The sequence below is a fragment of the Strongylocentrotus purpuratus genome, unplaced genomic scaffold (assembly GCF_000002235.5).
Source record: "Strongylocentrotus purpuratus isolate Spur 01 unplaced genomic scaffold, Spur_5.0 spur5_scaffold_5, whole genome shotgun sequence".
Lineage (NCBI taxonomy): Eukaryota > Metazoa > Echinodermata > Echinoidea > Camarodonta > Strongylocentrotidae > Strongylocentrotus > Strongylocentrotus purpuratus.
Window position 1 is genome coordinate 18,933,510 of NW_022145611.1, and position 14,571 is coordinate 18,948,080.

The 14,571-nt window shown below is 38.2% G+C and overlaps 1 protein-coding gene across 2 annotated transcripts; it reads left to right on the forward strand.

Annotated features, from left to right (window-relative positions):
• Window positions 1–3,848: 3,848 nt before the first annotated feature.
• Window positions 3,849–12,919, forward strand: LOC100890558 (intracellular protein transport protein USO1). 2 transcript variants are annotated; one of them, XM_003727101.3, is made up of 7 exons: window positions 3,850–4,063; window positions 6,027–7,027; window positions 7,429–7,602; window positions 8,192–8,272; window positions 8,960–9,033; window positions 10,280–10,436; window positions 10,695–12,919. In XM_003727101.3, the coding sequence occupies exons 2-7, from the start codon at window positions 6,149–6,151 to the stop codon at window positions 11,232–11,234; spliced, it is 1,905 nt and encodes a 634-aa protein (XP_003727149.1). In that variant the 5' UTR covers window positions 3,850–4,063; window positions 6,027–6,148; the 3' UTR covers window positions 11,235–12,919. The 2 variants fall into 2 exon arrangements, with proteins under 2 accessions (XP_030854932.1, XP_003727149.1); XM_030999072.1 differs by lacking the exon at window positions 8,192–8,272 and having other exon boundaries at window positions 3,849–4,063.
• The last annotated feature ends 1,652 nt before the right edge of the window (window positions 12,920–14,571 follow it).

Below are 14,571 nucleotides of genomic sequence, written 5' to 3' on the forward strand. Positions count from 1 at the left end.
TCACGGACTTTTCCTGCCTTGGAGACATCCCTAAATCCGGAACACTGCTCAATTAATGTCTAAAGAGACCCTGCTTCGCCATATTTACGACATCGTCTGCTCCCTAGATTTCCAGACCAACACAATCGCCATGAAATATTAAGCTATAGTATAGGTAGCAGCTCTGAAGGTGGATAAGGGATAAATTTCTGGACAAAAAATACAAGTAGGCCTACGACAGGAAAAACGATGTGATATGCAGATCGTAATAGGCACCAATATATTTTACAAGGGTGGTGAGTGGCAAATGTAGCTAAATGCCTTGCCAGAGGACTTTAGTGCCGTTGCAGGGATTTGAACCCCGCACAACGAGCTTCGTAGTGCATGTTTTATATTTTTCATGACAAATATAGGCCGCCTACAAACTGAAAGTAACACGTAATATGAGATTAATTCCCTTTTAAAACGAAAAGAGAAATTGCAATTTGTAAACGAGAGTCACTTTTTTGTAAACGCTCACGTCCCCTTTCTTGGAAATATTAACTTATATTATATCTCACCGCTTCTATTGTTGGACAGATGTCACAGAAACATGTGGCCCCCGCCCCCCCCCCCCCCACTCAGTGTTATTTAGGGAACGCATATGCGTGTTCCAAGCGACCCCCCTTTTCAGCAAAAGTCCGGTGTGTAAAGTCAATACGGGTCGACCTTTTTCTTTTGTTACGAAAAGGACATTTTGGTAACACGCATGGGGTCCGTCCGTTCTCGGAGTGGGGGGTGGGGGGGGGGGAGGGGCGGGGGGGGGGGGGGGTGGATGCCTAAAGTAAGCGGTCATTGTTGAGTCCAGACACTCCCGGGCGTAGTAAGAATAAGAATAAGAATATTTCACTTTTTCTTCCCAATTTACAAGAATATTGTGAGATAACGTTTGGCTAAAGGATTTAATGCCGATTGGGTATCAATCCACCTTTCTTGCCAAGTTAGCTTTAAACTGTACAAAATTAAACTTGTCTTTCCAAACAACGTCAATTCGTTATGCATTTTAATTTTCTGAGTTTAGAAGCTTTTTTTTTTTTTTTTTGCATAGAAATCTGCCTTTCCCACTGTATCCAAGTGTCCTCAAATCCATTTCCAGAGAGATTTCAATCCCTTTATATTTTAATCGGGTCGTTATTGTAAATATTTCTGTGACAAAAGATTCGTCATTGAAATGTTACAAGGCCGTGAAGGCACTTATAGAGTCATTAAAAATGACTTCACCTGTATAGATATTGTTTCTTCGATCCATTGAAGGGTAAGAACAGAGGCGGCGCTCCGGGGGGGGGGGGGCAGGGGGCAGTGCCCCCACTTTCTAGGTACCCCAAAGTGCCCCTTTTAACATTGGACAATAAGGTGCCCCCTTTCCTTTGTAAGAACTGCCCCTTCCCTTCTAATAAGTGCCTCTTTTCATTAAGTGCACCCCCGATTTTTTTTCTTCATATGATCCTAATCACTTTCTCATAAATGTCCATTTTCACATTTGATAATTAGTGCCCCTTCACTTCTGATAATTGCCCCTATTCAAATCTGACAGGTAGCCTACACGTTTTACTTTGACAAGTGCCCCTTTTTCCTTTTTAATAATTGCCCCCTTCCCCTTCTGATAAGGTTCCTTTTCTTCTTTGATGAGAGCCCCTATTCAACTCTGATAAGTGCCACTTTTATTTTGACACGTGCCTCTTTTCTTTTCTAAAAAGTGCCCTTTATCTTTCTGATAAGTGCCCTTTTCCATAGGCGCCGGAAGTGGGGGGGGGGGGGGCAGGGGGCAGTTGCTCCCCAATCAAAAAAGTGGGGAGGCAAAACGCATTTTTGCCCCCCCCCCAAAAAAAAAAAAAAAGGAGTAAAGGAGTAAAGTTGGTTTGTATTTTTTAACCCAAAAGAACATAACAATAATAATAAACCTGAATTAAATGACGTATACAATTCCATTAAAAGAAAAGGAAAGTTAACAGGAATTAAATTCCCTAAACATTGCGCATGCTACCCATATTTATGTATGGAAGTTTATATCATAGCGATACGCGCATATCGTGGACGTATTGTGAGAGAATGGGAAAGCGTGTCTGCTTTTGTTATAGGGGTGAGAAACTCATGAGCCCCTGAACGCTCGCGCACTGATGGGGGGGGGGGTTATTTTTTATTCGATACAAGTGATTTACAAATGTTGCTGAAATTACATGATTTTCCGGTACTTTTTTTTTCTCTATTTTTTTGTAAGTCATACCTTTTTATGCATTTGTAGGAAAATTAGAATTCCCAAATTTACAGTCGGGCGAAAAATATGCTTATTTGGAAACCTTTATGTCAGGGTTTACAGAACGGCTGGGCTCGGGGGCTCGAACCCCCTCACTTTTTGAAAAAGTTTGTTACAGAGAAAAAGAAAGAAAGAGAGAGAGAAAAAATAAGTGACCTGCCAATGTCACAAATGAGGTATCAAAATATGCTCATCTGACCGTAATTAAATGCCTAAAACACAAGAGCTTACGGGGGCTCCGCCCCAGACCCCACCAAGGGCCCTAAGGCAGTTCCCTGTATGCTCATCTGACCGTTATTAAATACTTAAAACCCCTGAGCTTCCGGGGGCTGTGCTTGCTGGACCACACCAAGGGCCCTAATTAAGGCGGGGCTCTGGATGCTCATCTGAACGTTATTAAAAACCTAAAACCCCTGAGCTTCCGGGGCTCTGCCCCCTGGACCCCACCAAGGGCCCTAAGGCGGGGCTCTGGATGCTCATCTGACCGTTATTGAATACCTAAAAAACCCGAGCTTCTGGGGTCTCTGCTCCCTGGACTCTTCGCCAATTAGCGGCCTGCCAGTGTCACAAATAAGGTATTTAAATATGCTTCTCTGACCATAATTTTAATGCCTAAAACCACTGAGCTTCTGGGGTCTCAGCCCCTTGACCCCCTGCCGGGCCAGGCCCTGAGCCCCACGCCAATTTACGCCCTACCTGATCGTTAATAATCCACTTTGAAAATCGTTCCGCGGGGCCTTCATGTAACGTGTAAGAATGGTGGTGATGCAGATTTTTCTTCTGCCCCACCCTTCCAAACGTTTTTGCTCGTTACGTCACTGCCCCTGGAAGATGAGCCCCCTGGAATGCTGCCCCCCCCCCAATCCCAAACTGCTTCCGGCCCGCCTGCCCCTTTCCCTTCTCATAATTGCCCCCTTTTTATCTCTGGTGCTTGCCTCTTTTCAGTTGCGAAAAATTCCCCTGTTCATATGTATTTATAGGCAGGTTATTTTTTTGATTCATATTTGGTTGTTGATTGCATGAACTATTGATTTTAACGTGCACTCAAAACTCATGACGTACATATATACAAATTATGGCCAATATGTATCAATAATTTTCACTGCGATAATTGACTCCCATATGCACTTTTAAAAGTATGCCTATATGACTCAATAAGGCAAGGTCATGGTTATTTATTGCCTTACAAACCATCTAATCATTTTATATATAAAAAGTGGTATACCCTATAACACTTTTTAAATCGTGCATTATTGTCTTGGCAGTAAATGTTTTGAGAAGGGCAAAACATTTAGCTTTGTACCTGACAAAGTTAACCTATTACCTCTGGCAAATGGGTGGCTCCTATAACAAATCAGGTGGGAATGAGAGACTTCACTATTCAGTGGGTTAAAATAGTTTTCAGCCTTTACTGGCTTGAAAATCAAGCACAGCCTTAAAAAGGCAGACGACTGAGTAAACACGAATGCGAGCCTTTTCTCTATTCACCTCACGCCCCGGTGACTCTAGTTTAGGACGCTTAGCAACGCTCTATTATCATGCTAATTATCATGGAACAAAAAAAAAAAACCAATGCGTGTGCTGTGTATACGTGATTGTCCATGTAAAATGTGTTGTATTGACGTTTGACGGCCTGTTTATTATACTTTTTATCATATCGTTTGGAAGGGACATAATTACAAACTGTTCGTTCATGGGACAAAATCATATCGACTTTTAGATACACGTTGAGATAGGATACATCTCTTTCTTCAGAGGATAAACAAATCGGAAACATGATAGTGTAGCGAGGTAAGTGGATACTCGATTGGCATATTGGAACAGACATATTATAAAGCGTTTCAACATATTCTGCGGAATATATAGTCCATTCTTGTATGCTGTACAATGTTTGTATAAAGCACACCCAATGGATGTTCCTTAGTGTGTATTTAAAGTCAATATTGTCCGTTTTCTGGAAAATGATAAGTCGCATAAATGTATTTAATAGTGATATAGTTTAAGATTAAAAAACGTGGGGAAAACAAAATAGTCAACATCACGATGTTAGTGCATGCGATGCATGAAAGGCAGCTATATCTTTTTAGTATTTGCTCCTTTATCCTTTAAATGCACTGACCTTTTGTGCAAATACAGGACTTAGAAGGCTATTGTTAAGTACATATTGTTAATATCAATTAATACAAAATCAGGTTTATGGTTCTGAACGTGAGAAGGTTCGGTGAAATCATATTCAATCTGAAACGCAACTCAAAGTCACAATTCACAAAACACCAGTGGACGCCAAGATGTTTGCAACATTGTTATTGAGTAAAGAGTTACTAGCATAACTCTTGGTTTGAGTGGGTTTGTTGTTTGCTCGCAATCGGTTATCTTTTGTATAATGCTGGGGTGTGTGCAAAGGCCACTCAAACTTGTAACTTGGCCAATGACGATAAAAGGAGATCAAAGGTTACACTATACTTTGCCATGAAGACTGGAACATAAGATGATTGACAGCCCGGTATAGCTTCCAAGGAACCGCGATTGGGATTACTGCAACTGTTAACAAGTAATAATAATAAATAAGGTGGCTTCTTATACAGCGCACTTGTCCGTCACGTCGTGACGCTCCTGGCGCTGCCCCGATTAAGTAGGATTGACTTGGTGATCCAGAAACCAGAAACTCGTCTTGCTAACAACATTCGATCACAATCATGCTCATAAAGAGGAACAAAAATTAAAAGCTACTTTGCTAATAGACATGATTGTAAAGAGATATATACTATCAGTGCCAGTTTCCCCTATGTAATTGATTGTTTATATATAAATATATATATAAAACATTATATGTATTCTTCTTCATCTTCTTCATATTATTGTAATATAATTATATATATATATATATTTTTTTTGGGGGGGGGGGTATTTAAATTATTTTTAGTAAAACATTTATTTTGTTCGATACATACGTCATTAGTCACACCTTAGAGTTTAGTATATCTGGTAATTGAATTTATTCGGAAAGAAAGCATCTGTCATCAGAGCTTGGATCAGATCATAATATGTACATGATGTCAAATAATTAATACTGCCAAACTCTGCTCATTGTAATAATACTATGATACTATTTGGTAACGTACGGGACTAAGTGGGCTACTTCATTGGACTTGCTCATAGTAAATGAAGGTCCAGGCGTACTATGGCAAGCAGGTTTTCAACTATGTGGTACAGATAAAACTTCAAAAATGAACAGATGAAATATGAAATAAAGGCAATATCCCTTATTGATTGACGTGAAGTGCAAATTTGAGATATTTAGTTTAGACGTAATCGTTACATAACATGAAGAGAAATGGGGGAGACAGCGCTTACGACAAGCTTTATCACGATCTTGCATCTTCCTGCATGAATACTAAATATTTTCCTTTTCATCCAAGTCAATTTTGATTCCTCGTTTTTTTTTGTACTGGAATCATTGTCTTTCATATCCAAAAGCCAAAGTAAAAATCGTGTGATATCATAATCACAAAATTCGAAAGGCATATCAATCGAGAGGGGGAGGGGGGCAGTTGCCGCGAACAATGATATGTGATTTATCTATACCATTCATGGAAGTAAAACATCTGATTAATAAATGGGCTGTTACCCCCTTTACATTAATCATGCATGGGTACATTGACATCCGTTCATTGCCGTTATGACACAATGTAGCTATCCAGATTGTCCACATTGTTACTCCAATTGATACCAAATGTATTTCGAATTATTGCAGGTCTCCGAGATGACGTCAGCGACCTCGCATGTCATCCCAGTTTTGAAGCAGTTCTCTTCTGGCACTCTGATGTTTCGGCGAGAAATTTGAACGCTCTTTTTGAAACTGCATGTACTAGAAGGATGGGGAATCCTACAGAAACTGCAGTCAATGATCAAAGGATAGATAACTCTTTTGCAGGACCTGTGTCATCACAAGGCATAAAGTATGACACGGACAATGCGCCTAGAACGACACAGGCAGGAGATGACGCTGAACAAATAGATTCTGGTCACGATAGAAACAACGGTCAACATCGTAAAAAGAAACGGCATCGTCATCGACATCACAGTCATACTGAAGTCGCAACTAACTCTGATCATGGAGCCACCAGTGGAGGGCATGACGGCGATAACGAAACCGGGGAAGACAGCTCTGAAAATTGTGAAAATATCGTTGTTTCGTCTTCCATAAAGAAGAAACGATCCAGAGGGTCTTCCCGACATCACAAACATTCATCCAAAGACGTTGTTTCGGGAGAAGACTCGGGACTGAGCCTGGGTAACTCTTTGAACGAATCGACAGTCGCAGGAGATATTTCTCTAGTTACCCCGAATGAGCACGATACTGAAAACGGATCAGAAGTAATCACTCAAATTGCAGAATGTCATAATGATATCAGAACTCAAAATGCTGGTGATGTTCCCGAAGAGGAAAGCCGAAGTGACCCAATGAAACAAGCGGTTGATAATGATGACAAGGAAGAAGTGATGGAGGTTTTAATTCCCAACTCGAATAACGGCGATCAGGCGAATACCAATTCGAATGTGCCAACGAACAAAGAAGGCCATGTCACTCATCACGGACACCTTACAAACAGCAACGAGCAGAAAGACACAAGTGAAAGCAAGAAGACAGATCGCATGCATCGGCGACTGGAGAGACAGAAATCTCAGTACAGGATTGAAAAGGAGATGCTAAAGAAACGACTAGATGGAACCAGGACAAAGTTCCAAGAAGAGGTAGATACAATAATGATCCAAACGTAATAATTTCTTTAAACTACTCATAACCTCTTTTTTTGGTGGAGATACAGCAGTATCGGTTCTTATCGGATGCATTTCGAGGGGGAGGGTCAAAGAATCTTTTTCTGAATTATAACTATGATCACGTCTTCTGACATGTAACAAAAAATACAGACACAATACCAAATAACAACGTTGAAAGATAGGTAACTAAATGGTTTTGTTTTCTATGGCTCCTGAGAGTATGCACTGTAGATCTATATATTAAATTTGATCAATTACATCTCAATATTATTTGTTATGTATCATGTTAATTTTGACGAGTACGCATTCTCTCATCATGAACAAAATAATGCTGTTATTATTGTTTATCTCACAACATTTTGTTCTTCTTTTAGATTACGAAATACGAGCAGGATCTGAGCAATCACCGGAAGGAGTATTTGGAACAGTTGAGTTCTCTGCAGTTTCAGGAACAGTACGAGAGTCTCAGTCTCCGTATCAATGACCTGGGACAGCTCGAAGAGGATCTCGACAAGCGTTTCAAAGACTGCATCGAGCAACAAACAGACGTGAGCCTGATTGTTTGTTGTTTCCCCCCTAAAGATGCACTCTGTCAGATGTATATTGTCAATACTAAAACCAACAGGAAGGTTTTATGATGGATCGTTTTGAGGAATAAGACTATTAGTTTCAAATTCGAGTCAATTGAGAGTTGGGGGCAAAATCCCAAAAGCCTTATAGATTTTGTTTTTAAATGAAGATTGATGTGGCTGTTATCGTGCAAACTTCTTATATCTGCACCATCTATTCATTTTAAAGGATAACAGTCTAGATTGGTAAGGCATCCAAGGCAATAAGTCAAGGCTTTTGTCCTCTTTATTAAGGCCTGTGCATCTCTTTGAAAAACGCAAGATATATATATATATATATATATATATATATATATATATAATTAGCAATACATCTATTGAGGGCCAGAAAGGCGTTAGCGTTTTCTTAAATTTTATGAGTTATGCCCTTCTAGCTATGATCAAATGACAGCAATAACGCGAATCAGAATAATGGATTTGAATCAAGTTCATTCAAGAGTATTCTCTTTTCATTTTGTTAATTATTACTTTTATTTTTTGGTGTAATACTTATTCTTCGGAATACTAGATTGATGAAATGGAGAGATTTCTCAACATGCGAGAGGAGCTATGCAAAAGCAAAGAAAGGGACATTACTAAATTAGATGATGTGAGTATAATTAGTATCCAAATCAGACTCTTTGCTACTTCAAGTTCCCCGATGCCGGCACTCTTGGGGTGACCACAGCTCTCCCCACGCATGAACATCTCTCGATCTAGAACAAATCTTCTTCTTCTTCTTACTCTTTGCAGGGCTTCCTCCGCTAATTCTTTTAAACGATTACTCAAAACATATCTGTTTACTTTGTAATTCTGTTTCCGCTGAACTAAAAGTCGCTCCTTACCCTGTATGTTAAACTTAATGTTAAACTTAATGTTAAACTTAAAGTCAGCCAGTTAAGTTAATCATATTGTAATTCTTACTAGATGTTTCCATAGGCTGCATAAGTTAATCACACTGTGCTTTCAATCATTTTATTTAAAATTTGTTCTGTATCTTAGGCTATTTTTTTCCATGTTCCTTAAAATTATATTCATAATTTTGTATTTTATATGCTCTTAGTTTAATGCTTTAGGTTCAATTTTTTAATGTTGTATATAATATTATATTGTACCTTTTTTTAAAATTCATATATGCATAATATAATATAGCGCCATGAGCGTCATGTCTAACGGACCTGGTGCGCTTTATATTAAGAAGCCACCATTATTATCAATCATTGTTTATTTATTCTTATATGCACATGCAAGGTATGCATAATCTGATTGTTTTGATGTTGGTTACTTTCCTATATAGGAGCTTGATTCTTGGCAGAGTGAATTGGACATAAAACGGCGCCAGTTGGAGACTGCCGACACCTCAAGACGAAGGTAATTTCGGCCACTCATTTGTCGCAACTACATATATATTTTAAAAATACCATTGAAGTAAGTTGGTATACATAATGGTATACATAATTATTAAAATAACCCCTCCCCTCCCCCTCTCTCTCTTTCTCTCTATCTCTACCCACCTACCCTCCTAACTATCTTCCTATCTATCACCTATCTATCCCTTTTCTCTCCCCTCTCCTATTTCTCTCTCTACCATCTTTAGCAGTATCATGTTCTAAGTTCTTTCATTTATCTTTTTGTCTCAATCTAATATATGTGTATTATGATTTTTTCCCCTCTTTCTCTGTATATCAAGTCAGTAGTGTAAATCAGTAAACTTACGTACATCAAGCCTAAGTTTTGGTAGGTTCAATTTTCATTTCCGTATTTAATGATTTGCAGAAGAGTCTTTCATTTGATTAACTACTATGAGTCAGGATGATTATTTATTTCCATATTACTAAATAAATGTTAATGTTTTGTAACAATTCTTATGCTTTATCATTTTGTGCCTGGAATGTGAATAAAAGCAACTCATCAATCAAGCAGCCTTGATCTATCATTGACCTTCGAATGTTTATCATCTATACACCATGCCACTGTCGCACGACTATTAGCACATTTTGTGGTACCTAACTGATGTTTCGCGCTCTACTTGGGATCTCCATAGCAACATGACACGTTCATATCAATAATCTACCAAAGTTACTAGTATCCGCTCTCAGGGAATAACAATAAAAACCAATCTATCATCCAAATTAAAATATAAATATAAATATTCATTGTTTTTAGGTAATAAATTATACTGTTTTATCGCTGCTATGAATCAGGATATGGACTGGTATGGCATTACGACATACCAAGGTGTATGCATTCGGCCTCATTGCTATATAAACACACTTCGGCGGAGAAATACGATTATGATACAGAAAGAGAGAGATGGGAGGGGGTGTTGAAAGAGAGGGAGAAAGAAAATACCAGTCCTAGACGATACCGATTTTTTTGTTTTTTTGTTTGTAAAGTATATTCTCGCTTAAAGTTTTCAAGGAGCGGTTGGGGTTGAGGGGTCAACCTATAATTATTTAAAATGAATGGATGAATTATGTATTACCTACAGAACGTTTCCTTTTTGAGGGGAGAGGTTGATAATTGCTCTTCTTCGTGACACAATGCAGATGAACACAAACTGAGAAAGTGGTTGCCACGTGCTGTTAAATACAATGTTTCTACTTCTTTTGAATAGAACTGATTCTTCACTCAACACGAGCTACTCTAAGGCCACCACTGATGAAGAGGACTACATCTTGAAAAAGAATTTACTCAAATGTCAGGCGGACTTGGCAAGATCAGAGGAGGAAAATGCCATTCTGCATAAGCAAGTGTATTCACTGAAGAAACAGGTATGATATATCGTTCCAAGTTTTGGTAATAACGAAATGAATAGAAATAGTGAAATATATAATGATTCAGAGGAATCAATATCGATCAGGACAGTAAAATAATTATAGCGGAAGAGATTGATTTTCAAAGCTGATTTTGATAAAACATCTATTGTTTGAAAAATAATATTTGTATCAGTTGTACTAATGGGTGGATTATCTAAAAATTTAATCTTGTGATGATTCTTATTCTCATACTTACCCCTTCCTCACGTCTAGTATGACTCGGCTCAAATCCAGACACACAACCATGAAAAGAAGATCAAGCAACTCGAGAACCAACTGGTGATTGCCCTAAGTCAACTCGGTAGTCCAAAACAGAACCATCTCAACGAGAATTCCCTGCCTCCTATCAACGGCCACCGTCACAGTGTCGCCTCGTCGTCGACAGACAGCCGCATCGAAGAGATCCAACGGGAAACACGGTTAAGACGCCAGCTGGGCAAGGATCACCTGAGCATTAACCAAGAGGCTGCGCTGAGACGGAAACTCTCGGGGAAGGACAGTGGCATTTCAACGCGCAGCCCTTCCACTAGCAGAATATCCAAAATAACTCTAAAGAGCGTAAAGGATGTCGGTTTGAACGAGGAGTCTGGTGGGAGAAGTCATACGCCGGGGAGCGTAGGCGGCTCTCAGTCGGGGGAGGAGGGGTGTCAACACCCGAGTTTAGCTACTTCAGATGTTGGGACAAGTCCTGGGAAGTCTCAAGCACAGGTTTCTCCGAAGACTGAGAAAAGTTCTGTGTGTGCTGTCATGTGATGTGAAACTGATCGCATCATTGTCATAACTGGGTGGACTGCTGCAACTATACCTCATTGAAAAAAAGAGGAAAAAGGAGAGAGAGAGAGAGATATTGTTGTGAGGGAGTGGATGGAGAGGCTAACAAATAGTATTGTACAATATTGGAGCACCACAGTAGTTGCGCTTTATAAGAAGACATCAATATTAACTTTCAAGAAGCTCAGATACAATGTACTTCCATGTACTCTGTTAAGAATGAAATGGAACGACACAAATGCATATACATTTGAATAGACAATGTCGGTGTCATTTATGTAAAATATTCATTATTCCAGGTGCATATATTACATGGATAGGCTTGTTATGTGATTTTTGTTTCTGCAAGACATTCAGATTTCCATTATACATATATCTCTCAATACAGTCATGTAATACATCCTTCGTGTGAAATACGTGTAATACCGCAACAGGGAGTAGTAAAGATGCAATGAATTTCAGTAATATGTGCTCATACCAAAAAATTATCGAGATTATATATATATATTTATGTTTATTTTCAAAGTTAATTGCACTAGACCATAATCTTCACACTCGACTCCAAATCGAACTTCTTTTGTTTTCACATTTTGAAAAACAATATGTTTCATATTATAGCCTTGCAGACAATCGTTAAATGTATACAATGTAATACACCTTCGGATTATAAATCGTGAGAATACTTTTTAGTCCTTTAATTTGATGATTTCCTATATCTTAAAAGGTGATCTACGTTGTTGATAATGGTCACAGGTTTGAAACAGACGTGTCTGTATGGCCTAAGGTAACAGGTGAACTATTCAATATCAGTCTTCCATTGGCCATGGGTATCGTGGAAAACAAATATATGTTTCCGCTAAATTTTCTAAATATCTTGTTCTTTTAGTAGTTCCTAATAGATAATTTGCAACTGAGTTCCGAACTTACACTAGGGTAAATTCATTAAATGCATTTCTTGGATTTCATTTTTGTTTAAACTTCACGCAAGTAAGATCGCGGCGACGAGATTCTAGTTATTCCCTGGGACCCTTAGGGGCGTATGCCTGTAATTATTCCCCACTGGGCGCAATGTATTAAACATGGAAAAGAAAAAAAAAAGGAAAAAAATCATGAAAACTAGGTGTTACAAATGAAATCAATCAAAACCTGATTCTCGACTAGTTCTGCTATTTTCCTCAAACTCCTGAAAATATGATGGGGGTGTTTTTCACGGTTTTTTTAATTTCTCATTGCAGGGGCTCAAACTTAGACGCCCCAAACGTAATTGGTCGCAGCTATTAGTAGATATGATGTTTCTTGACCAACCGTATAAACTGGGACCATTTCCTGCTTTCCTATGGGACTGATCTTAACCGACAATCCCTCTTTATTAAGCACACATGAAAAAACCTGTTTAAATATGTATTCGTGATTTGATATGATTTTTTTCAACCATTTTCTTTTGTATGGATGGGGATCTTATCATATAGTCCTGCGGCCTTCAACAACTAATTTGTGGAGTGCTTTCATGCCTCTCAAAATCTTTTGAACAAACTTTTAATCTCTATGGTCATTACTCTGATTTTGCACATGGATTCAATGAAAAGTTTTCCAAAATATCTTGCTGACCTATATAGCAAAGATGTTAAATCTCGGCAAAAAATTTAAGTAAAAACGACACCCTGTAATAGTGGTCTTTTTGAACTCATTTAACAGTGTTAATTATCATCAATCAATCTATATTAAAGGTAATACAAAGTTTTGGTACGGGGTCATGAATTTGGTTCAAATAAACATATTGGAAGCATATGCGATCCTACAATAATCAGTAATCGTTGCCGCGGTTGAAATCGATTCTAAAGTGATGAAGTTGTAAATAATAAACTCTTTATGTTGTATAGCTCCCTCTCAAGGTCAAGATAGTAATTTAGCTATCAAACGATATTTCTTGACTAAAATCGACCAATTGGCTATTCCCGTTTGGAAATAATATATCACAACTGCATATTCCGAGATTTTCATGGTCGCTGCTACCATTGTATGGCCGTAGGCGCTATTTGAAATTTATCAAAATTTACCGGGAGCACCAGTAAATGTTGATACCCAATTTTTCTCTAAAGCAGAAGTGTTTTAGGGGCTAAATTTTCTAGTGCTTGCAATACATCCACTGGGGCATCCAAATATATCAAAATTGTAAAGAATCACTGTCCAGCCAATTTTCAAAAATTCCCAAAACTTTGTATTACTTTTAAACAGATGGCAAGACTTTCGGAAATTAACCTAAGGCGAATTCAAAAAGCCTCATCAATCGCCTCTTGATATCCCGCCCCGCCCCGCCCCCCCCCCCCCACTCAATGTTATTTAGGGTACGCGTATGCATGTTCCCTCCTTTTGAAAACACCCCCCTAAGTCCGGTGTGTAAAGTCAATACGGGCCGGATTTTTGTATGCTATACGAGCCGGACTTTGGTGCGTGAAAAGTACCCTTTTACCGGACATTTTGGGAACACGCATGCGGTCCCTCCGACCCCAGAGTGGGGGGGGGGGGACGGGCTTGAAATGTATAAATATTACAATGAAATATTACGATCGTGCTATATTTAGGTCAAATTACCTTCTTTTACACATTCTACCTTGCAATATCAAATGGAAACACAAATGTTACATCAATAACGGAACCAAGCTGTCGTTAGACTTGTGTGATTGTTTCTAAATGATGTAAACGAATATGATAGATATTGAAATAGTATTATTTACATGTACATCGACAGTAATAGTAATGATAGTAATCTAAACTTTTAAATGGTTTGATGATATCCACGCATACAAATACAATGCAATAGTTTTAATAATCTGTCGTATTGATGCATTCAATTAATATATGGAATGATTTATTTCAAGTGCACTTATCACTGTTATCACTGATCGTAAGTTAGTTATTTTTGCTCCCTTTCCTTGTCACTTAATTTCAGCAAAATAACTTGAATATAATTCTGTACATTGATGAAAACAAGTGTAGATAAAACCAAGTGTATACATTATTATCAACTTGTTTACAGGAATATCAATGTGTGTGTTTATATAGCATGTTGATTGTTAAATATTGTATCTACACTTAATTAATCTATGACACTACAGAAAAATATATCTTTGCGACTAAATTGTATCTATCATGAATTTCCTATTTTAATTATTTATACATACTAGTAAAACAAATGATAATAATATTACCTGACTTTAAATACAGTATAAAAACCACACAATTATTATCAAGACGATGGACTTTAACAAAATAGTTGTTTTTTGTTCTTGTTTTTTTTTCCTCAGCATCACCTTTTTTT

Bases quoted from the DNA above. Each gene is read 5' to 3' on its own strand.
- LOC100890558 (XM_003727101.3), top strand. From the start codon at position 6,149: ATGGGGAATCCTACAGAAACTGCAGTCAATGATCAAAGGATAGATAAC. The intron at 8,273-8,959 runs GTGAGTATAATT...TTTCCTATATAG, and splicing joins ACATTACTAAATTAGATGAT to GAGCTTGATTCTTGGCAGAG. The intron at 10,437-10,694 runs GTATGATATATC...CCTCACGTCTAG, and splicing joins TGTATTCACTGAAGAAACAG to TATGACTCGGCTCAAATCCA.